The 25,571-nt window shown below is 46.8% G+C and overlaps 1 protein-coding gene across 1 annotated transcript in view; it reads left to right on the top strand.

Annotated features, from left to right (window-relative positions):
- Positions 1-4,615: 4,615 nt before the first annotated feature.
- The window catches only part of FOXA3 (forkhead box A3), a 33,960-nt gene continuing 13,004 nt past the window's right edge, over positions 4,616-25,571 (top strand). The window contains exon 1 of the mRNA XM_083455667.1: positions 4,616-5,213. Coding sequence (XP_083311793.1) covers positions 5,142-5,213 — 72 coding nt within the window. The 5' untranslated portion in view covers positions 4,616-5,141. The remainder of the gene's footprint in view (positions 5,214-25,571) is intronic.

Below are 25,571 nucleotides of genomic sequence, written 5' to 3'. Positions count from 1 at the left end.
GTAACTCGGTTTTACCAGCAAATCGGAGGTTAAACTAACCCCTTTCCAGCCCTGGGAGGAGTATGGAGAGCGTTCACACACCCGCAACACACTAATATGTCACGACACACCATTTGGAAACCTCTGCTCTAACCACGGCACCACGCTCACTCTCAGCCTAACCTCCCTCACGAGATTGTTGCAAGGCTAACATGGGGGAAGACAGGAACTCTGGATGGCTTCTTACGCTCCGTGGAAGAAAGCTGAGAGATAAATGCAACACCAACTCAATCAATCGGTTCCAGTCAGAATTCTCAACAAGTGTTTTTCCCTATTTTCCGTAACAATGTCACAATGTATGGTTGCCTAAATTTTGTTTAAACTGAAGCAAAAGCTCTGGAGAATTGCGATTTAAACAACTTGATATGTTCCCTAGTTCATCGTCCTTTCTTCTTACTCTTGCAAAAAACAACAACAACACAACCCTCCCCTGCAATCTTTCCCTTTAACTGAGTAGAATCATAGAATCATAGAAGAGTTGGAAGAGACCACAAGGGCCATCGAGTCCAACCCCCTGCCAAGCAGGAAACACCATCAGAGCACTCCTGACATATGGTTGTCAAGCCTCTGCTTAAAGACCTCCAAAGAAGGAGACTCCACCACACTCCTTGGCAGCAAATTCCACTGTCGAACAGCTCTTACTGTCAGGAAGTTCTTCCTAATGTTTAGGTGGAATCTTCTTTCTTGTAGCTTGGATCCATTGCTCCGTGTCCGCTTCTCTGGAGCAGCAGAAAACAACCTTTCTCCCTCCTCTATGTGACATCCTTTTATATATTTGAACATGGCTATCGTATCACCCAGGGACGCGGGTGGCGCTGTGGGTTAAAGCCTCAGTGCCTAGGGCTTGCCGATCGAAAGGTCGGCGGTTCGAATCCCCGCGGTGGGGTGCGCTCCCGTTGTTCGGTCCCAGCGCCTGCCAACCTAGCAGTTCGAAAGCACCCCTGGGTGCAAGTAGATAAATAGGGACCGCTTACTAGCGGGAAGGTAAACGGCGTTTCCGTGTGCGGCTCTGGCTCACCAGAGCAGCGATGTCACGCTGGCCACGTGACCCGGAAGTGTCTTCGGACAGAGCTGGCCCTTGGCCTCTTGAGTGAGATGGGCGCACAACCCTAGAGTCTGTCAAGACTGGCCCGTACGGGCAGGGGTACCTTTACCTTTTTATCGTATCACCCCTTAACCTCCTCTTCTCCAGGCTAAACATGCCCAGCTCCCTTAGCCGTTCCTCATAAGGCATCGTTTCCAGGCCTTTGACCATTTTGGTTGCCCTCCTCTGGACACGTTCCAGTTTGTCAGTGTCCTTCTTGAACTGTGGTGCCCAGAACTGGACACAGTACTCCAGGTGAGGTCTGACCAGAGCAGAATACAGTGGCACTATTACTTCCCTTGATCTAGATGCTATACTCCTATTGATGCAGCCCAGAATTGCATTGGCTTTGACTAAACTTTGTTCTTTATGACATTGTCTGTTGCTGTACACTTGTATTGAAGCTACTGCATGGAACTGTACCAAAAGCCAGTAGTCTTTTTAAATGAATAAAAATTGTGCTCTTAAAAAAAACACACCAACTCAATCAATCAGGTGTCCGTGCAGCCTCTGTGTCCAGATCGCTGCTGGATATGGGAGCCATTACATGACCAACTCCTCCCTTCACACAAACACACAAACACACACAAAACACACACACCCATTGCCTGACAGGTCAGCCCAGCCTGTGCCCAGTAGCACCTCAACCAGACACACAGCCTGCTTGTCTCCTGAACTCTGTGCAGCTATCCTGCCTATATACCCTGCAAAATGTGTCCCCTCATGGTAAAGGGTACCCGAGTGAGCTGTGAGTGGGACAGGATTGCAGCTCATTGGCAGAGCGATGGCTTTGCATGAGGAAGCTCCCAGGTTCAGTCCCCAAAAGTCTTGGCCTGCATCTCCCTCCTTCCATCATTTATTCTGTCATCACCTGGCGGGGCAATGCTTTCCTTTTGAGTGGAGGGAGATGCAAAGTAGGTGTTGAGCAGTTCCGCTGTTAAGTTGTGGGTGAACATATCAGACGACACAGCGATTCTTCAAACAGCTCTTGTTTATTCACAGGCCAGAACTGAAGTGAAATGAAGGGTTCAGCCAGCCTGCTTATACAGTGGTGCCTCGCAAGACGAAAAGAATCCGTTCCGCGAGTCTTTTCGTCTTGCGGTTTTTTCGTCTTGCGAAGCAAGCCCATTGACGGAGTAGCGCTATTAGCGCTATTGGCAATTTAAGGGCTAAAAACGGCTTTTTAAGCCTTGGGAGATTAGCGGTTTTGCTGCTAAAATGCTTTTAGCAGCTTAGCGATTCAAAATAAGGGGTTTTGGAGCAAAAAAAAACATTCAAAATTTTTCGTCAATTTTCGTCTTGCGAAGCGCCTCTGCAGACGGAAAACCCTTTCGTCTTGCGGGTTTTCCGTCTTGCGAGGCATTCGTCTTGCGGGGCACCACTGTATAGAGCTCCAGTACAACGCAACTGTAGCAACTTTCTGTAACTATCCAATCACTGAACGTCACTTTCAATCCCTTATTTGCATATGTGGACCTGAGTGAAAACTATCTACAGTATCCCCCTGCTGGCCCAGGGTGAGAACTTCAGTACATAACATCCGCCTTCTCTTTATCACCTAACAGCAATTCCCCTTCTTCTCCGCAGAGGACCTACTACTTGCATGTTCTCCCTCTTGCTTCGAACAGAGCCAAATAAACCTTATTTCCAACCTCTCTAACAAGCCTGAGCTCATTCTGAGATTTGGCCTGTCTGACCTTCTCCCTGCAGCTGTAGCCTACTCATGTACACTCTTCCTTTGCAATTTCCCCTTTCTTCCATTTCTTATACGTGCCCTTCTTAAGTACCAGTTCACCTGCAAGTTCCTTATGCAGCCACCCTGGCTTTTTTTAAATGCCTCCCACTTTTCTTTCTTGTTGGAATAGACCAGAAATGTAGCTGCCCTTGAGAAATAATCACATGTGGTTCCCCCCAAAAATAAAGGAGGGTGAAACTCTTTTATGGGATTGCCGACCGATCCCAGAAAATCTTGTGTTTTTAACATCAGAAAGGCTGGGCTGGATGAATCCCTAGCCGGAATTAAGATTGCCGGAAGAAATATCAACAACCTCAGATATGCAGATGACACAACAGAAAGTGAGGAGGAATTAAAGAACCTTTTAATGAGGGTGAAAGAGCAGAGTGCAAAATATGGTTTGAAGCTCAACATCAAAAAAACGAAGATCATGGCCACTGGTCCCATCACCTCCTGGCAAATAGAAGGGGAAGAAATGGAGGCAGTGAGAGATTTTACTTTCTTGGGCTCCATGATCACTGCAGATGGTGACAGCAGCCACGAAATTAAAAGACGCCTGCTTCTTGGGAGAAAAGCAATGACAAACCTAGACAGCATCTTAAAAAGTAGAGACATCACCTTGCCGACAAAGGTCCGCATAGTTAAAGCTATGGTTTTCCCAGTAGTGATATATGGAAGTGAGAGCTGGACCATAAAGAAGGCTGATCGCCGAAGAATGGATGCTTTTGAATTCTGGTGCTGGAGGAGACTCTTGAGAGTCCCATGGATTGCAAGAAGATCAAACCTCTCCATTCTGAAGGAAATCAGCCCTGAGTGCTCACTGGAAGGACAGATCCTGAAGCTGAGGCTCCAATACTTTGGCCACTTCATGAGAAGAGAAGACTCCCTGGAAAAGGCCCTGATGTTGGGGAAGATGGAGGGCACAAGGAGAAGGGGACGACAGAGGACGAGATGGTTGGACAGTGTTCTCGAAGGTACCAGCATGAGTTTGGCCAAACTGTGGGAGGCAGTGGAAGACAGGAGTGCCTGGCGTGCTCTGGTCCAGGGGGTCATGAAGAGTCGGACACGACTAAATGACTAAACAACAGCAACAACTGAAGCTCTTCACACTACAGAGGCAAATATTTTCTCTGTACAGTGGTACCTCAGGTTAAGTACTTAATTCGTTCCAATTCATTCCGTTCTTAACCTGAAACTGTTCTTAACCTGAAGCACCACTTTAGCTAATGGGGCCTCCTGCTGCTGCTGCACTGCCAGAGCCCGATTTCTGTTCTTATCCTGAAGCAAAGTTCTTAACCTGAAGCACTATTTCTGGGTTAGTGGAGTGTGTAACCTGAAGCGTATGTAACCCGAGGTACCACTGTACGCTTAAGGAACAGCTGCAACGCCTAGTTTAAAGTTGGCAACCTGAATACTCTCACCACTCAAAACGAAAACGCAAAGTTTCCCTTGAACATACCAGCTCCAGGACTGGGGAATAGGATCCGACAAGAGACCCAAGCGTGCCCTCTTAACTTGCCAACAGCAGAGGGTACAAACTGCAAATGTTCTCCCTCTGCTTCTGACGGCTGTGGGTGCAAACTGTGCCCTTTGCCTTTCTTACTGCCCAGGCCTCAGTCGCCAACCTCAGCCATCCTTGTCCAAGCAGCCCGAGTGTAATTTAACCCAAAAGAGCCTCTGCTGTGTGATACCCACTTGGCGGCCAGCTTTCTTGCCGAACTCCTCTCTTCCACAAGGTGGCAGAGGTAACCTGGCCCGGCCGGCTGGGATAAACCTCAGGTAAGAACACTCTGATTGCCATCCAGCGGGTGGAGTATTGGGAGCAAATGCCTGGCTTTATAAAGACTTGGTTCTGTCCAGAGGGACAGCCCTTCATCTACTTGGAGACAAGCTGAGGACACGCAGCAGTTCAGGTCTACACGGCAGCGGTCAGCAAGCGTGTCACGGAAACACCCCGCGGGAGGAAGCAAGGGGCTCGATGCCCCAATATTGGAGGGATCGTCTCACTTTGCCCTACGCCATGGAAGCCTGTTGATTCCTTTAACTCTGCTCCCAAAGTTCCCCTGTGCATTTTCAGGGGAGGCGAAAGGAGGAGGCGGACAGTTAATTCGGCACCAGTCGCCGGGTGGATTTCAGAAAGAACACATTTATTTTTTTGAGAAGACAAAGAATAGTAATAACTAAACCCTGCAAAGAAAGCAATTCCAGGATTTTTTAAAAAAATTAAAATTAGTGTGTGCTCGCAAGATTCCCTTTCCCCCCCTTTCTTACTGGGATTTTGGAATGCTGGGCTCTGTCAAGATGGAATCGCACGACATTTCCGAATGGACTTCATACTACAACGAACCCACGGAGGTAGGTGCCAAATAGTTCAAAAAAACCCCCAACAATTTGGGAATAATTTGGGAATAACTTGGGAATGGATGCCTTTTTTTTTTTTAAGGAGTAGGGTTTAAAAGAAGCAACTGTGACTGCTCTATTTAGGACATGAATGAGATATAATGTTAATTGTGAGACCCGGCAGTACTGCAATCTTGGGAACTCTCTTGTGTGCTTCCAGGGTGTTGGGCTATATACTTCCTTTATCAGAATACGCAACTCAAAACTCCTGTTGTTATAAGGAACCGTCCCAGGCATCGCTACTAGGCAGGCAGAGACGGAGTATTCTACCTGTCGACAACTTAAAAGGAAGGAAAAATAGCAGGCGGTATAATTTAGTTCGGCAGTTCAACCTTGTGGAATTCAGTAACATGTAGAATTCACTCTTAGAAGGGGCAGTGGTAGACCCCAGATTGGGTGCCTCTAAAACAGGATTAGGCAAATCCATGGAGCGTAAGACTATCCATGGAGCTACTAGTGGCTCTGTTTTTCTTCCACTGTTGGGGGCAGTAAAACTTCCAAATAATACCAGTTTTTGGGAAATCCCAAGTGGGGAGATTAGGTTTCGCACCCAGGTCCTGCTTGTGGGATATGGCTGGGTCACTGTGAGAACAGTTTGCTGGGCCACCACCAGTGTGACCCAGAAGGTTTTTCTCGTGTTCCTAGGGATGTTAAGAACTGCCTTCCTAGATCGGACCCAATTATCCCAGAGTTCTGGCCTAGCTATGGCCAGTTAAAATGAAACAAAAGCTTGCTGCGGTCTATCTGGTCAATGCATGGGCCTGTCCAGCTCAGAGGACTAGTTGTGCCTCTCCAAGGTTTCGGGCACAGAATCCTTCCCAGAGATTGGGGATTGAACCTTCTGCATGCAAGGCATGTGGTCTGCCACGGCGTCACCATGGCTCTACCCCAGGTGCCACTGGAAGGGCACGGAAGCCATGGGTCACCCAGCTCTGTTCTTACCACCTGGCATCCAACCGTTTATTTACAACCTCTGATTATGGGCCAAATGACGTCTCCAACCCCCCATGGGTGTTTACCTCGCCGTTTTTATGGCCGTTGTTTTATGGTTACAGTCTGTAAAGTTTTCTAAGGGAAGCCTCCAACCAGGTCAATCGCAGCACCCAAGGGCCCAGGCAGCCTTAGTATTTTACATTCCAAAAACGGGAGCTGGGTCTTTCAAAACACCAGCTTTCTCTTAAGCCGACGCAGCGTGTCCCAATATCGTCTTGGTCCCGTATCCCAAAAAGAGCCATTTTCTCCTGCTGCTCCTGCAAATGCCTATCTCAAAGCCACCTTTTTTGCAGTTGGAAAACTTGGCCGTCAATTCCATATTCCGTGCTTCCTCCCTGTCGTTGCAGCAATATAAATTAAAACTGCGATTGCAGGGTCTTGGAGGTGGGAGAAAAAGAAAACCTGGTGTCATATTTCTTTCGTTTTTAATTAAATTTAATTACTGAGCAAAGAAGCTTATAATCCCAACACGTTGCTTCTCAGCCCCCTGCCTCCGACCAGGTGTCGGCTAGGTCGTGGCGCCAGTTTCTAAAATGGCTGCATGTTGCCTACTCTACGCTGACTGACATCAGCTTCCCAGGGTCTCAGGAAGGAGTTTTTCCCAGATGTGATCTATACTGCTGAGCTTTAATTCCCTCTCTACCTCCAAAGGGGGCACAATGTGGTCCTTATGGAGGGGACTGGCTGGGTTTCTTCAATGCCAACACAGGTCCTATGGTTTGGGTTTAGCAGGAGCTTGCCAGCACTTCAGATCCTGAGCTCTGTTGCCCAGCTGCTTCCTGTTGTAATTCTAGGCAGGGACCATACCTGTGTCCGTCCCCCACCCCTAAAATATATATATAACACCCTGTGTTTGGGAGTAAAAGTAGTGCAGTGCATAGCCCTCTGTCGTCCAAATGCGCCTTTTTTGCTTTCTCCCCTGTCTACTGCTGCTACGTGGCCCACTTACAGTGGTACCTCGGGTTAAGTACTTAATTCGTTCCAGAGGTCTGTACTTAACCTGAAACTGTTCTTAACCTGAAGCACCACTTTAGCTAATGGGGCCTCCTGCTGCTGCCGCGCCGCCGGAGCACGATTTCTATTCTCATCCTGAAGCAAAGTTCTTAACCCAAGGTACTATTTCTGGGTTAGCGGAGTCTGTAACCTGAAGCGTATGTAACCTGAAACGTATGTAACCTGAGGTACCACTGTAGTTCCTTGCACTCTCTCAGCAATGCACGGGTGGCCAGGGTTGCTCCAAAAATACTCATTCTGGCAGCTAGACTGGGTGGGGACTGGAAGCAGTCGCTGAGTCCATATAACACTGGTCCTGAAAGACCTACATTGGTTCCCAGTACGTTTCCGAGCACAATTCAAAGTGTTGGTGCTGACCTTTAAAGTCCTAAATGGCCTCAGTCCTGTATACCTGAAGGAGCGTCTCCACCTCCATTGTTCAGCCCGGACACTGAGGTCTGAGGGCCTTTCGGCGGTTCCCTCCCTGCGAGAAGTGAGGTTACAGGGAACCAGGCAGAGGGCCTTCTCGGTAGTGGCACCCGCCTTGTGGAATGCTCTCCCTTCAGATGTCAAGGAAATAAACAACTATCTGACTATTAGAAGACATCTGAAGGCAGCCCTGTTTAGGGAAGTTTTTAATGTTTGGTGCTGTATTGTGTTTTTAATATTCAGTTGGGAGCCGTCTAGAGTGGCTGGGGAAACCCAGATAGATGGACAGGGGTATAAATAATATATTATTATTATTATTATTATTATTATTATGCCATTCTGCGCATAATGTACTCAAGCAGAAGTCTCTTTTTTAAAAGCCAAGGTCCCAATTCAATGGACACTTGCTTGGGAGTAACCCTCACGGAACACAGTGGAAATCAACTTGAGATAAAAAAATAAATCTGTGCGTCTCTCTAGAACTGAGGGCTGCACGAAGATTGGCTAACGAGATTAAACACTTCACGTGACTCGTACTTAACTTGTGGAACTACCCAAAAGAGGATGCAGTCATAGGCGCTCCTATCAATAGTTCTGCAGAAAGATTAGATAAATTTCCTCAGGGGCCGATAAACTGTGGTCACCATGATGAGATCTAAAATGGAAGCCCTGCCGTACTGCTAAAAGCCAATCATTGAGGACTAGCGACAAGCGTAGGTGAGTGTCTCTGAGATGACGTCTGCTGGGTCACTCAGAGGCACCGAGTCTCCAAAATGGCAGGCTACACGGACCTTTGGCTTGAATCCAAGCCGGCATTACAATCAGCGCACACAGTAACCTAAGCAATGGAAAATATATTAATGTTGCCACGTCGCTTCCGCCGGGTGCTAAGCTCTGCCTCTTACGCACGGGTTGCTAAGGGTCATTATTTATTTTATTCCCCCTATCTACAAGTCTCCCGACAAGTGAAATTCTCTGTGCAACGTTACCCGATATTTTAACATCAGCAACAGCACCGTGTTATAAAGCGTCACTGAAACAATCAACGTATAACCAACAAAAGCTTAATAATAATAATAATACAGTGGTACCTCAGGTTAAATACGCTTCAGGTTACAGACTCCGCTAACCCAGAAATAGTGCTTCAAGTTAAGAACTTTGCTTCAGGGTGAGAACAGAAATCAGGCTCTGGCGGCGCGGCGGCAGCAGGAGGCCCCATTAGCTAAAGTGGTGCTTCAGGTTAAGAACAGTTTCAGGTTAAGTACGGACCTCCGGAACGAATTAAGTACTTAACCCAAGGTACCACTGTAATAATAATTATCATGTTTCGCAAGCAGCAGTTCATGCGACTCTGGGAAAATGTCAGAGAATAAAACAGCCCCGGCGTTAAGCATAACACAGGCTGGGAAATCATTGTCTTTTAAAAGCCTGTGGAAAAATAAATAGATTCTTTAAAATGCATTAAGGCAGGCAGCAGGTGGGCCTCTATAGCTGCCTACACCAACCTGGTGCCCCCAAGATGTTTTGGACTACAGTGACGGCTATGCTCGGCCGGAACGGCTGGAGGCAGCCAAGCTTCTGAATACAGTGGTACCTCGGGTTACATACGCTTCAGGTTACAGACTCCACTAAGCCAGAAATAGTACATCAGGTTAAGAACTTTACTACAGGATAAGAACAGAAATCGGGCTCCAGCGGCGCGGCAGCAGCAGGAGGCCCTATTAGCTAAAATGGTGCTTCAGGTTAAGAACAGTAATGACCTCCGGAACGAATTAAGTACTTAACCCGAAGTACCACTGTATCAGCTTCTGGAAACCAGAAGCTTGGAGTTTCCTACAGGAATCTGGCTGGCCACTGTGAGAACAGAATGCTGGACTAAATGGGCCATTGGCCGGATCCAGCACTTCTGATCTTCTTATCAGAACATCAGCCCCAACAGCCCCAGCCAGCATAATAATAATAATAATAATAATAATAATAATAATAATAATAATAATTTATTATTTCTACCCTACCCATCTGGCTGGGTTTCCCCAGCCACTCTGGGTGGCTTCCAGCAGAATATTAAAATACAATGATTCTTCAAATATTAAAAGCTTCCCTAAGCAGGGCTGCCTTCAGATGTCTTCTAAGTGTCCGATAGTTGTTTATTTCTTTGACGTCTGATGGTAGCAAGTCCTTCTACCCAACACTGCAAATTAGGGCAGGCTTACTGTGTGCCCTTGGCAAACCTGGGCGGCGACGGGTGGTTGCTCACGCCCTTGTCGCTTGATGACGCCTCTTTATTTATTTGATAAGATTTCCATCGCAACGTTGCTAGCGTAACGATAGCTCAAACTATATGTGGAGTAGAGAGATAGAGATAGCTCAAACTATATGTGTGTGGGGAGAGAGAGAGAGAGAGAGAGAGAGAGAGAGATCTTCTTTGGCCAGGCATAGTCAAACTCGGCCCTCCAGATGTTTTTGGGACTACAACTCCCATCAACCCTGACCACTGGTCTTGTTAGCTAGGGATGATGGGAGTTGTAGTCCCAAAACATCTGGAGGGCCGAGTTTGCCTATGTCTGTCTTTGGCAATCAATTGTAGATGAGTAAGATTGTCTTCCGGGAACACGGTCTTAACAGTGAGTCCGTAAGTGACTGTGGAGGCCAATTCTGGATCCACACGTCCTATAGACAGACAGACAGACAGACAGACAGACAGACACACACACACACACACACACACACAAAGGGTAGTATATAAATTTAATAATACTAATACTACTAATAATAATATATAAATCTTATGATTTTTTTTTACGACAGAGAAGAACTTGTAGTGCTCAGGCCCTGTTTGCAGGCTCCCCAAAGATCAGATCCGAGGTCCAGCATAGGGTCAGTCAGAACAAAAAGGAAAAACAAACCTGCCTGATCCCAAGGCAGAGGATAGGCCCATCTAGTTCAGTATTGCCTACACTGACTGGTAGCAGCTCTCTGTGGGTTTCAGGCAGGGATGTCTACCTGCAGGTGTGGCTGAGCACGTCTTGCAAAGCCGATGCTCTACCAGTGAGCTTGTGGCCACTTATAATTTGCAATAGTTATAAATGGTCCCCAATCCTAGATCACTAAGCAATCTACAAAATATAGAATAAGACACATCATAAATAAAGCAGTAATTAAAAGTAGCCCGGTGACATGGAACAGAAGAACTTAAGAAGAAGCACTATACCATTCCTGGGATACCAGGAATTGAATTTGGGAGCTTCTGCGTTCAAAGCACATGTTCTGCCCCTTTCCCCAGACTGTGTCTTAAGGATCACGCATTGCACAGTAATAATGATGTTTAAAGTCTGCCCCTAGATTTACAGTTAAAGAAAGGCAGGATGATTAGCAAAGGATGGATTGGGTTAAGCCACAGAGCCTAGGACTTGCAGATCAGAAGGTTGGCGGTTCGAATCCCCGCGACGGGGTGAGCTCCCGTTGCTCGGTCCCTGCTCCTGCCAACCTAGCAGTTCGAAAGCACGTCAAAGTGCAAGTAGATAAATAGGGACCGCTCCAGCGGGAAGGTATACGGCGTTTCCATGCGCTGCTCTGGTTCCCCAGAAGCAGCTTAGTCCTGCTGGCCACATGACCCGGAAGCTGTACGCCGGCTCCCTCGGCCAAGAAAGCGAGATGAGCGCCGCAACCCCAGAGTTGGCCACGTCTGGACCCAATGGTCAGGGGTCCCTTTACCTTTATCTTTACCTTAAGTAGCAGCTAATTGATACAGATCTACATATATACAATATTTCATGTGATTTATTTGTTTTGGTATTTTATAATTTGTAAACCACCTTGGGTGTCTTGGCAGAAAGGCTGTATATCAGGCTTCCTCAACCTTGGTCCTCCAGATGTTTTGAGACTACAGTTCCCATCATCCCTGACCACTGGTCCTGCTAGCTAGGGATCATGGGAGTTGTAGGCCGAAAACATCTGGAGGTCCGAGGTTGAGGAAGCTTGCTGTATACAATCGTAATAAACAACTAAAACACAAATCCCTTTTTTAAAAAAAACCTGAATGCGTGAAAAGTTGACGCCTCAAAAGTTCTGTTTGGGGTGACGATGGAACTCACTGAGCAACATCCAGAGAAAACTAAGAACAGCCCAAGTTAGTCTTGGGGGGCCAAGCGAGACTTGACGGTGTTGGGATCATTTGAGTCCCTGCCAAGAGAGACCTCGCTTATGGCGTGATCTGTTAGGAATTTGGAGCGATCGCGTTTGGGTCACTTTGCCATTAGCACCACTTCTTGTACTGGGTCCAAGCACCCAGGAGCTGGAATCTACATGACACCAAAAGGCAACATATAATGGGTAGCTGATGCTGTATTGCCAGGCCTTATACGGAGCCTTGCACTTGGCGGAAGTTACTAGCTGGGTGCAGTGCCAGATTTGCGTATAAGCTAAACAAACTATAGCTTAGGGCCCCACTCTCTTGGGGCCCCCCCAAAAAAATTAAAGGGGAAAAAACCTGGATGTACATTTCCCAAATATAAGATAAAAAACAAATAAAATAAAACCTACATACAACAGTGTTTTGTGTTGCATAGATTCCTATGATGTAAGTAATGGGCACCGCCTGCTAGCCTGCTCCCTAAAATATCACAGGTTTGCTCATTTCTATATAGAGTAGTACCTCTGGTTGCGGATGGGATCCATTCCAGAGCTCCGGTCCGGATCCCGAGGGTTCCGCAACCGGAAGTGCCTGTTCTGCACATGCACGTGGCACGATAGAGTGCTTCTGCACATGTGTGTGGCGCGTAGAGCGCTTCTGCGCATGCACGAGCAGCGAAACCTGGGAAAATACTTCCGGGTTTGCTGTTTTTGCAACCTGAAGTTGCAAAAGCCGAGGTTCTACTGTATAGGGTGCCTACATTCTGCATGGACTGGTTGCATGGCAACATGCGCAAATGGCTTGAGATACCTAACAGGTCCATAAATTACAATATAGCATATATTCAACGCAAAATACAGCGACAATTTGTTGTTGACAAAGGACAGCTGGACATATAAAAGGCTCCATTACCTTCAGTAGCTTAGGGCCTCGTCAAACCTTAATCCAGCCCTGGCTAGGTGTCAGAATTGCACTTCTAAGATCGAGCCCCAGGAGAGCTGGAAAAGGCAGTCCTCTGTTGCGAACTGCTCTGGAACCCACCTATGAGCTTCAAAAAGGACTTTTCCATGCAAATGGAGGGGGGACGTCATTGCAAAACATGCCAGGCAATCCCGTCCCCAAAACATTTTCTGCGTTTGTAGCCCTTTCTGAAGTCGTCCAGGTTGGTGGCTGTTTTGTAAAGCAAGGGGGCGAAACTTAAAGCCCTGTGAACGGAGAACAGTGGGGCAGAGTAAGGGGACATGATTCCAATCCTCTCTCCTAGTCCCCCTCTAACACATTTGTTCGTTCTCCCTGATAAAGCTCCTCTGTATAAGACGAATGTGCAAAAGGACAAATCCAACAAGCCTCCAAACAGGGTCAGAATCTTTTCCCTTTCTAGGAAGATTTGGTTTCACCGGGTGAAATCAGCGCCGACACATTAAGAACACTGCCTACTGTACAGTATTTTAAAATTCCTAGCTTTGTTTATTTATGCACTTTAAATGCCTGTCAGAAGAAAGGGCGCTGATCGGTTAACTTTAGGCATCCTGATTTCATGAAGGATTAAGGCTTATCAACAGTTGTAGCTAGAAAGGAGGGACGTGGGTGGCACTGTGGGTTAAAACACAGAGCCTAGGACTTGCCAATCAGAAGGTCAGCGGTTCGAATCTCTGCAACGGGGTGAGCTCCTGTTGCTTGGTCCCTGCTCCTGCCAACCTAGCAGTTCAAAAGCACGTCAAAGTGCAAGTAGATAAATAGGTACCACTCCGGCGGGAAGGTAAATGGCGTTTCCGTGCACTGCTCTGGTTCGCCAGAAGCGGCTTAGTCATGCTGGCCACATGACCCGGAAGCTGAACGCTGGCTCCCTCGGCCAGTAAAGCGAGATGAGCGCCGCAACCCCAGAGTCAGCCACGACTGGACCTAATGGTCAGGGGTCCCTTTACCTTTACCTAGCTAGAAAGGGAGCCTCCATCGTCAGAGGCTGTCTGTCTGATGACTATTTTCTGGGGACGAACTGCAGGGAATGGTTACATCTCTGCCACGGTCAGCTTCCCAGGAACACATACAGCGGAGCTGCGGTTGGTGACTTTCTATCTGCCCCAGCATAGTCAGTTTCTTACACTCTTATTTTTCCTCTGTCACATTTGAAGAGTCTGTAAATAGCGGGATCTTTTATGTACCCAAAATGACACCATCCATATACCAAAGAGAGGTGGCAACAGATTTGGGGGGACCCCAATGTCTGCAGAACTAGGGAGAGAGGAACTAAGGGCGAGGGACACCCACAATTGTTTTTAATTTTGTTTTTAATGCTGTAACTTGCCCTGGGAGCTTACAGTGAAGGGTGGGTGATAGATGATAGATGATAGATAGATAGATAGATAGATAGATAGATAGATAGATAGATAGATGATAGATAGATATAGAGATAATCAATCAGCCCAATTAGAGTTGAGCATGCTCAGTTGGTACACAAAGCTGTCTGAAACATTGAATACCTGAAGGGAGGGAAAACGGAATGGAATATCCTGGAGATGGGCACACCGGCCTGGCTGACCCTAAACAGGATCACTCCGTGCCACGACATTTTGTTGCAGATCCCCCTTGTTATTTATATTTTTAAAGATTTATATATGCCAACATTTTCAATATTTTTTAAAGGGAAAAAAGAAAGAAATCCAGTTATGTAACCCAACTATATAACGAGATCGAAACAGGCATGGGGGGGTGGGGGAGTCAGCGGAAACATTAGTACACACAAGATAAAAGTGGACCAAAACTGAAAAGCCAGCAGCTGGTCGATGCGGGTAAACCAGGAATTTTAGCACAGACAAATGGGAACGCTTTCAGGACTTCCAAAATCTAGAAACTGCCCCCCCCCCCCCCGCAAGGAAGTTCTCATCTGCTTAATGTGCCTTTCTAGATGTAGTAAATTCAGTATCAAAAATAAGGGGGAAGGGGAAGCGTACGCGTGAGCAGTTGCTTCACGATTTCTTCTCATTCTGCAGCAGAGATAAAATAATCCAGATTTCAACACACCAGGCAGCCGACTCATTACACAATCATCCTTGGTTTGGTTAAAGAAATTCAGAACCATCAGGACAGAGAAAATTTGACTAGGGTGGAATCTAGACACATATATAAAAAAAAAAAAGTTGAGAAAACGCTTTAAAAAAAAAAAGTTTTGAAAAATATATTGACTTTGCCATAGCTCACCATCACCATCTAGTGACACATTTGTGTAATGCACTTTACAAACACACGTTTTATTTGAAGCTGTATAGCTGAGTCCGAGGATACAATAAACCACTTGCATTTATTTTTAAAAATGCAATATAATAAGCTAGGGCTGCTTGCTGACCTTTATTAAGGTCCAGAGATTATATTCTCATGGGGGTGGGAGATGGTTGACAGAGGACCCTGGGTGAGGGACAGGGAAATGTTGGTCTCCTGGATTTCCTCCTGGCTGGGAGGAGCTAAGGACTAAGAATTACTTTAAGATAGGACTCTGTATTCTACTTATTCTGTTTGCTATTTTATTGTATTATGAAAATCATAAAAATCTCACTACTGGGAATAATTGGGGCTGCTTGCTGATGTTTAGGCTTAACTCCATTCTAAACGTTTAGTGGGTTGATCAAAAACTCAATTTTAAATAGGTGGACCTAAAACCAGAACCTCAATACAGGCACATTTTGAAATTGCTGAAAGAAGCATGAGAGAATCAGAGCAAACGGGCAACCTTAACACCACCATTATTTCTTCATTCTCTGTGACATACCACAAATAAAAGTCGCCACCAGCAAAATCAGACAAGTAAGGTTAAAAAAAAGGTAAATTCTGCTCCATTAAGACTGATGGGAAGCTTGCCACTATGGGAGAAGGATTTCGGGCAAGACTTACCCATTTATTGATTAAAATGGTTTTAAATTTGCCGTTCTACAAACAAGGGTTTGAATTAGGTTGTGGGTCACGGCAACAGTTTAGAGTCACCCCTCTTGCAGGTTAATGTAGGTTTATCTTATTGCTGAAAACGTTACAATTGGGCCACTTTCTTGGATTAATAAGTAACTTTGCTGTTAGTGCGCCTCAGAATGAGAAAAGACACGCTTTCATTCAGGCTGGCCAGGACTTTTGCATAAGACAAAAGTTAGCACACTCTTTTAGTAATCAATTAATCTGTTAAAATGAGATATCAGCTGAACGACTCTCAATTTATCAGGCTGCCTTAGCTGTTTTTTAGGTTCTCAGCGCCTGCAAATTCCAACGACACAAACCAATCTAATCAACAAGATACCACATTGCAATCATTATTTTCATAGGTACAGGTGGTCTGCCCTGGACAAAGCTGTTCCAGTTTTATTAATCTGAACCAGTTTTTAGGTATTACCAACTGGACAAACATTTTCACTTTGCACAAAGTACCTAAGGAGTTTGAGTGCAACCCAAAAGAGGGAATTTCCTGTCTGCACACCCCCTAGGTGGTTACAGATGTTGCCTCACCTGAGCCCCCCACTAAAAAAAAAAAAAAATTCTTCAGCTTCCCAGATAGATACTGGGAGTGGGACCTATACGAGAACCATATATTTTTCAAAAGGGAGATTGTTTTAGCTCTCAGTGCCCCTGCAGGGGAACAACACATGATTATCACCTCCTTCAGGTTCCAGATTTCTCTGAAGGCTTGGCAGCGATGACGCAAAACACCAGTGTTAGCGAAAGTTGTTCCGTCCACACCTAATATGACGAATCTCTGTGTACATGAACTGCTCAGAGCCTTAGATATGAAACTATTTTAAAGGGTGGACCTGGAAAACGACAAAGGGTCTCATTTCGCACTACTCACAGCTGTGGAAGCTTTTAAAAAGAACAAAACACCCCTCAAATCACAATCTATCAAAGATGGGAGCAGGGTTTTCCGCAACAGTGGTGGCGCAAGGAACAAAAGCATAGAACCAGCGAGAGGGTTCATTATTCTGCAGAAGTTCTTTGAGAAACTTGGAAGGAGACCAGGTCAGAATGCCGGAAGCAAGGTTTAAAACTGGTCAGATTTAGGTGTTCAGAGCGAAGCATCTCTTATTTGTAAATGTTGTTTATGTATTCACTTATTTTGCAGATAACGGTTTTTGGAATTCACCGACTGACCCGTCCCCTCACTAATATGACCAATATTAACATGCATATTGAGAAGTACTCAGCTGACATTTGCTATACATGTAGTCAAATGATATTGATCACTAAATACGCTCTTTGGTCGTGTACACATTACAGTGGTACCTCAGGTTACATATGCTTCAGGTTACAGACTCCGCTAACCCAGAAATAGTGCTTCAGGTTAAGAACTTTGCTTCAGAATGAGAACAGAAATTGTTCTCCGGTGGTGCGGCAGCAGCGGGAGGCCCCATTAGCTAAAGTGGTGCTTCAGGTTAAGAACAGTTTCAGGTTAAGAACGGACCTCCGGAACGAATTAAGTACTTAACCCGAGGTACCACTGTACTGTGTTGAAACACAGCTAGCTCATTCTCTTTTCACAATTTATATTGAAGCTGCTCCGGGGGCGGCAAGCACATCAAAATGCTGTATTTCTTAAGAAACAATGGGATAGATGCAGACTGTGACTAAGGTCATACGTGTGTCTGCCAAATCAGTGGTTGACGCACACCGAATGCCGAGTCAACGGGAGTGTATACACAGCCTTTGTAAGAAAGAAACTAGCATTGAGTGCTATATAACTCATCCGGACTGATTTGATGATGATGATGATGATGATGATAGTTTATTACTTGTACCCTTCCCATCGAACTGGATTGCCCCAGCCACCCAGGGCAGCTTCCAAAGAATATAAAAGAAAAACATCAGATATTAAAATCTTCCCGATACAGGGCTGCCTTCAGATAGGCAGGCTGGGTTTAAAAACAGCCAAGACTCCTGTGTCATGTTAAAGACTCACAGATTTATCATGGCATAACCTTTCATGGACTCCACAAAAGCTTACGGCGTGATAAAACTGTTAGACTTTAACGTGCCGCAGGAGTCTGGGTTGTTTGTTTGCTACCCCTCTTAACATCCTTAGGTTGGATTTTAGTTTCCCTTTCTGCCATTTTTTAATCCCAGCAAACTTTTGCTTTGCAGTCAAATCTGTGACCGCGGGAAATAAACAAACGGGTTAAGAAAACTTCTTTTCTAGTCATCGGCAGATGTGTGAGAGGGTCTCTGAAAGTCGTTTTGTTTGTGTAACTACAGCAGAAGGACAGGGACCCAGATCAGAGCTGTGGCGTGTGTTCTCTAAGGCATCCCTTATAGAAATGCCCCCAGGTGTTTTAAACCTCTGTAGGGTGAAAGGTACAATAACGGGCTGCCGTCCTGTACATATTTACTTTGGAGTAAGACGGGGGGAGTCCCGTGGAACCTACTTCTGAGTCAATGTGTTTCAGAGTGGGCTGCTACACATGTGTTTAGGATTGCAGTCTCCGTTCTTCCGAAGACACAAAATAGGAGCAGGGATTCGTAACAGGGCCTCCCTATCTCATTCATGATGGTTTAAATCAGAATCTCTTTGACAATTATTAGCGGGATTCTTTTTAGCCTTGATTATACCTAAAACTATGGGACGCGGGTGGCGCTGTGGGTTAAACCACAGAGCCTAGGACTTGCCGATCAGAAGGTCGGCGGTTCGAATCCCTGCGACGGGGTGAGCTCCCGTTGCTTGGTCCCTGCTCCTGCCCACCTAGCAGTTCGAAAGCACGTCAAAGTGTAAGTAGATAAATAGGTACCACTCTGGCGGGAAGGTAAACGGTGTTTCCGTGCGCTGCTCTGGTTTGCCAGAAGCGGCTTAGTCATGCTGGCCACACGACCCGGAAGCTGTACGCCAGCTCCCTCGGCCAATAAAGCTAGATGAGTGCCACAACCCCAGAGTCGGCCATGACTGGACCTAATGGTCAGGGGTCCCTTTACCTTTACCTTATACCTAAAACTGATTGCTACCATTATTGATGGATATCCAAGTCACCTAAAACAGGAGCAGCTCTAATGGTACTCTTCAGATATTGCTGGACTCTGACTCCCATCCATTCAAGCCAGAATGGCCCATGGTCAGACATGGTGGGATTTGTAGTTGACAACTAGACTAGGGCACTAAGTTGACTCCCCTTGGTCGTAGCTGTCAACTTACAGATTTGAAAATAAGGGACCAGCAGCCTCGAAAATAAGGGGCCAGCAGCCTCGAAAATAAGGGAACAGCAGCCAAAATAAGGGATCAACAATTACTTTGATGAAATACATATTTTGTTGCGTGCAAATGGCTTTAGATACCTATTAGGTCCTATAAATTACCATATAGCATATATTCAACACAAAAAAACAGCAACAATTTGTTGTTGACAAAGCACAGCTGGACATAGAAAGGGCCCCATTACCTTCAGTAGCTTATTTAAGGGACATCATCAATAAGGGACAGCAGCGGGATATGGCGCTGGGATAAGGGACTGTCCCGCCAAATAAGGGACGCTTGACAGCTATGCCCTTGGTCTAAAGGTATTCAATAATCCAAAGGTATTCTATAATCTCCCCCCCCCCCAAAAAAAATAATCTGAAATGTTTGGTAGAAGTCTAAACTGAGAAAGGGGTCACCAAATTTTAAAAACTAGTCCTGCCCCTGTGCCTTAAGCAGTGAGTTGATTGGCACAAATTTAGCAGGTGAATATTTTCCTGGCATGGAGCTAACATGATGGGAGAAAGCTTCATTTGCAAAAAAAAATCTCTCTGCATCAGGCTGCTGTTAACTGCACAGGAGTAGGGCCAGTGACAACTTTGGCAATTGCACATGCAAGTCCTTCTGGGGTCTGGTTGAAAAGCAAAACGTTCTGCAAGCCGAGACGGACTTGGCACTTCCAGCCATTTTTAAGACAACGGCTCTTTTTTCCTCTCTCTCTCCCTCCCCATCTCCAGTGGTCCAGTCCACCGTCTCTCCCAGCCCCCAGATGTTCAGAATTGGTCCAAACTTTCCCATGCAGGAAAAACCGACTTAATTTTAGCACCTTCTGTGGTCTTCGTGGAATGAAGCAAACAGAAACCTGCTGAGCAGGATACAAACTTTGCCCGAGAACCAATGGGTGTCATTGAGAGGGAAGGTGGCAACAGGATATGGTTGAAAGGGGGTGATTTTTGGCTCGGCCCGTTCCGTCGGAGCAAGGCAGGATTCTCTATTCAGCAGCAGAGTTTAATTTGAGCCAGGTTTCCAGGACGGCGAGCTCCAGAACCTCTTTTCAAGCGGCAAAATTTGGTCTTGGGAGAATTGCCAAGGTCCTGCTGCTGATACACAGCCTTTGATATACGCAGAGCTTTATGGCCTAAGCTAAATAAGCAGGTCCTTGCCCCCAAGGAGCTTGCAGTCTAAATTTCAACAGTGCAAAGAACAAAGGGAGGAGGTGCAGAGAGAGGATGGGGGTGAAGGACTGGCAAAGCTACACATGCCTTCCCTTCAGTCCATTGGGAAACATGGGGAGCTTTTCTGTATTGGGGACCAGGGACTGGCAGCCATGCCAGACGAGACTGGGACGCGAAGGGTCTTTCCTAGTCCTACGCAAGAGACCCAAGAAGCTGCGTTTTAGAACCAATGATCTACCCTGACTGGCAGAGGCTCTCCAGTGTCTGGGCCTGCCCACACCAGAAGACGATGTCCAACCCCCCCCCAGGGTTGTTTCACACCTTCTCTCCATGTAAGGTAAAGGTAAAGGGACCCCTGACCACTAGGTCCAGTCGTGGCCGACTCTGGGGTTGCGGCGCTCATCTCGCTTTATTGGCCGAGGGAGCCGGTGTACAGCTTCCGGGTCATGTGGCCAGCATGACTAAGCCGCTTCTGGCGAACCAGAGCAGCGCACGGAAACGCCGTTTACCTTCCCGCCGGAGTGGTACCTATTTATCTACTTGCACTTTTATGTGCTTTCGAACTGCTAGGTTGGCAGGAGCAAGGACCGAGCAATGGGAGCTCACCCCGTCACGGGGATTCGAACCGCCGACCTTCTGATTGGCAAGTCCTAGGCCCTGTGGTTTAACCCACAGCGCCACCCACGTCCCTCTCTCCCCGTCCGCCCCTTTTAAATGGGAGGCTTTTCAATCCGGGCTGTTCAGCACTTTCCAAGGATTGGAAAACCCCAGAGTTAGAGGGGGAAAGGTCTGGGACAACCCTGAAATGGAGACAATGTCATGTGGACACACATACACCTCTATAAAAATGGAGGGGCAGGTTAACGCACATTCGCATTTTGCTCGCTTGGGTGTGGGCGAGTCCTAGCAGGAGTCGTCAGGGATCGAATTTGGGACTTTCTGCACGCAAAGCAGACTTTCTACCACTGAGCTAAGGCTCTTATAATGACAAACCCAGATGTGGCACAGGAGCTCTGCGATGGGATTCTATGACATTTTTTTGGTGGATTAAAAGCGTTAAGATCAGAATGTGGGAAATATGAAAACAATGGAAGAGGCAGGAAAGAAGATATTGGAGATATTCTTCAGAGGTCCAGACTATGGGGAGCACGGGAAATTAATAATTAACAATTTGGACTGCAATTTGGTGGGTTTTTTTAATTTTAGTTTATTGTTTTTAATTGGATTGTGATGTGGATATGTTGATTGGCTGTTTTTATTGGAAAATCAATAAAAATTATTCTTTTAAAAAAGCAGGAGGATGAGGGCTGCAGCACTTGAGGGGGGCAAACCCTTTTACCCGACATCGTTTCTAGCTCACCCTCCAGATGTTTTGGACTACAATTCCCATCAGTCCCAGCCAGCACAGGAGAGCTAACTTCTCAGTCCTTAACACGCTGAAGCCGGCCAGGCATGTTCAAAGTCAGGGGAGCATTAAAGTCTGGGTTTCCCCCACTTAGAAGTAGTTTTATGGGTAGCAGCAAGGGTGATTCTACATGGAATTATGCTGTATATCAGCATTTCCCAACCTTGGGCCTCCAGCTGTTTTTGGACTACAACTCCTATAATCCTCAGCTAGCAAGACCAGTGGTCAGGGATGATGGGAATTGTAGTTCGAAAACAGCTGGAGGCCCAAGGTTGGGAAACACTGCTGTATATGATGCTGATGTGAATTAGAACCAGTATACAGTCATACCTCAGGTTAAATACACTTTGAGTTGAGCGCGTTCAAGTTGCGCTCCGCAGCAACCCGGAAGTAACGGAGCGCATTACTTCCGGGTTTCGTCGCTTGCGAAAATGCGAAAATGATGTCACGCGCATGCGCAGAAACAGCAAAAAGCGACGCGCGCATGCGCAGGCATGCCGTCGCTAGATACGTTTACCTCCGGAACGGATCCCGTTCGTATCTAGAGGTACCACTGTATAATGTATGGACAGGTGGGAAAAACCACTGTTTTCCTACCCTGCAACTGGTCTAAAAGTGTTGCCAGTATTTCTACAGTCCCTGCTCCTACGCTTTAAACGGAAGTCTTACATGCAGACATTCAGCAGGCGACGTTTTCCCCACCCCCACACCCCCAAGCACAGCAGCAGGGCCAGTCAAGAACAGTGGCTTCCTTTTGAAGCATTCAGCTGAATCTCCAAATAAGAATCTCCAGTTAAAACAAATATGTGAACACACGCCTTTGGGTCTCACTCATCACTTCCTATTCCTGCCCCTTACTTTCCTCTGTTGTCTTCCCAACCTGCTGCTTAAGGGGCTGACTAGTTAACCCAGAACATTGGTGGTTCGAGACCATCCAGGGATGGCTATCATAAGCATATGTGGCGCGGGGAGGCAAAGATCCGCCCGGCGGCCCCCCCCCCCAAGTTGTCCAGTCCCAGGCGCTCAGGAGGGTGGAGCCAGCCAGCCGCCTCAGCGTCTTGCTGGCTCGGCCACCCCTAAACCTGCGGCACAGAGCCGCCCACAGCAGAAGAGCCTGCCACGGCACTCTGACCGACGGACGGGCTCTTCCCCAGACTCAACTCTCGGGCCCCGGACTCTCGGCCTGGCGCCCCTGAGAGCCCGGCACCCGGGTGCCCCACACCCCTAGCACCTATGGGTAAGATGGCCCTGTCTGTGGGCAGGATTCCTGTTTCTCAGGGGGTTGGACTGGATACGATACGATAATCTTTATTGTCATTGTCCCATACAGAACAATTGAAAAACCTACACAAAACATTCAAAACCCAACAAGCCTGCTATCCCAGCTATCCCAACCTGGTTAGCCCCCTAAAAACTCTGATACCCCATTTTTTAATACAATATACTCCCATAGACACTCCTTACACTGAGTTTAAAACCAAAATCGCATTTGGGTACAAACTGTTTCTCAGGCAGCTAGTCCTAGTCTTTATAACCCTGGACCTTCTTCCAGAAGGCAGAAGCTGAAAGAGATCATTTCCGGGGTGCGCACTATCCTGCGCTATCTCTGCAGCTTTCTTGTGACACCTGGAAGCATAGATTTGATCCAAGGTGGGAAGAGTGCACCCAATTATTCTCTCCGCAGTCTGTGGGGTGACCCACAGAGTCTTCCAACTCTACCATTCTATGATCCGACTTTTCTTTTTTTTGAAGTTGGCTTTGAGGGCCCTGCTGAATGCATCGGCACCTAACACACTGTTCCTCAAAAACGTGGGGGCAAAATTCCTCAGAAGGAAAGGATCTTAGCAAGTAAATTCTTCTTTCCTCCTCCTGGGGAACACGTGTGTGTCATAAAATAAAGTCCAGAAAAGATGCTCAAGTTCAAAAAGTTTGAGAAACAGATGTTCGATGGGAGTTGTTGTAGTCCAAAACATCTGAAGGGAACCAGTTTAGGGAAGGTTGATTTAGACTTACTGTATTTTTCGCTCTATAAGACGCACCAGACCACAAGACGCACCTAGTTTTTGGAGGAGGAAAACAAGAAAAAAAAGATTCTAAATCCCAGAAGCCTGAACAGCAAGAGGGATCGCTGCGCAGTGAAAGCAGCGATCCCTCTTGCTGTTCTGGCTTCTGGGATAGCTGCGCAGCCTGCATTCGCTCCATAAGACGCACACACATTTCCCCTTACTTTTTAGGAGGGAAAAAGTGAGTCTTATAGAGCAAAAAATACAGTATGTTATTCTGCAAAGCTCTGTGTTCCCAATGCCACCAAAATAAATGATATATTACTGCTGGTGTAATGTTAGGGCTTTCACTTGACTAATGAAAGCAGCACAATCTCATGCATCTCTACCCAGACCATGTTTATTTAGAAATAACTATTTTCAGTGGTGCTTTCTCACCCAAGTAAGTGTATTTTGGATCACAGTTTGGGGCGATTAACCAGTTAAGTGGATCCACTACACTGGAATAAATCTGCACATGTAAAAATCACATAGGTCTAAAGCAAAAGAACAAACAAGCACAAACTTCCTTTGTTTGGGGATACTGCAGACAGATATTGCTTTTGGGTATTGAAGACACCTAACATGACATTTGACACCTGCAATTACAAAAGCAACGTACTAAAAAGCTGAATTCCTTGAATTCAAAAGTTATAAACCTATAGTCCCATTAATTGGGACCTGCCTTTTAGATGATTAATGTGGCTTTTAATTGTTTCACCTAACCGGTTAATCAACTCAGGCTTGCAGCCCTAAGTCAAATATTTCAAGTGCCTAAATCTCTGACCCTCCAGATATTGTTGGACTCCCATCAGCCCCAACTGGCATAACCAATAGCCAGCGATGATGATAGCAACATCTGGAGGGCCACTCTTGGCCTACAATGAGGTCCGGTGCCTCGCAAAAACGAGGAGTCCCTACTCACAGGCTTGATGTTTCGGAAAAGCGATGGCACACTTTTACAAAGTGGGGGGCAGGACCATGTCGCTGGCGCACTTTGAGGGTACCCAGTGCCTGGGGCTGTAGTCCCATCCACATATACTAGGAGGGGAGCCTCCCGGAACACAGTGGGGCATCCACACATCTGCTTGTGCCATCTCTAGAAAGCACGGCTCTGAGCAGTTTCCCCCTTGCGCCGCTCTTTTCAAAGGGAAAACCCGCTCTTTAGTGACAGATCGGAACAAACGTCAATCCAGGGAAACCGGAATTGCTGTTTGCTCCGATTAAGCGCTAGAGAGTGGGTTTTCACTGGGGGACAGCAACAGGAAGGGTGGACAAGTCAGGATTGCACTGTGCGGCTGCTAAACCAGGGGGCATGTTGGTTACCCCAGTTTAATGCTTCAACGAGCAAGATTTTGCAAACCGGCCCTATCTCCTCAGCTGCAGGGACGGAGCAGATTTGACTCCTGGTTTCCCAACAAAGGGGTGGGCTTTGATGTGGCTGTCGCCATGTTTCAAAGGTCTTCTTGTACACAGTGCAGAGGGATGAGAGATACCTTTGGGGAAAGGGGAGACCAAGCCAGGGCTGCTTGCCAGACCTGCCCCCCCCCCGCCCCCACATGCAAACAACAGATTCTAATGTCCAAGGCTGCCTGTCCGGGGGTGGGGGTGAGGAGGGGGTGATGGCCCCGGTCCAGCTTGCACAACGCCAGCGTCTGCTGTGCTGTTTAGAAAGGATTTGGGGCTATCAGGGAGATGAGAGAGGCCATGGAAAATCTAAACCCCACGCTCTCCTCCCGAGCAGCAAAAACCGGCAAAACCTGCAGCGGGAAAAGTTGCAAAGGGTGGAAAAAGCGAAGAGGGTTCTAAAGAAAATTGCATGCCCACAACTGGACAGCTTTTCCGGGGGGGGGGGGAGAATTTAAACTTCTGTTCAATCCCGGTTGCGGAAGAAAAGAACGTGAAGGCCCAAAGGTCACCATCTACCGTATTTTTCGCTCTATAAGACGCATCAG

The sequence above is a fragment of the Podarcis tiliguerta genome, assembly GCF_965153285.1.
Source record: "Podarcis tiliguerta genome assembly, chromosome: 8".
NCBI lineage: Eukaryota > Metazoa > Chordata > Lepidosauria > Squamata > Lacertidae > Podarcis > Podarcis tiliguerta.
Note: the sequence above shows the minus strand (reverse complement) of the source record. Positions and strands in the feature narration are given on the sequence as shown.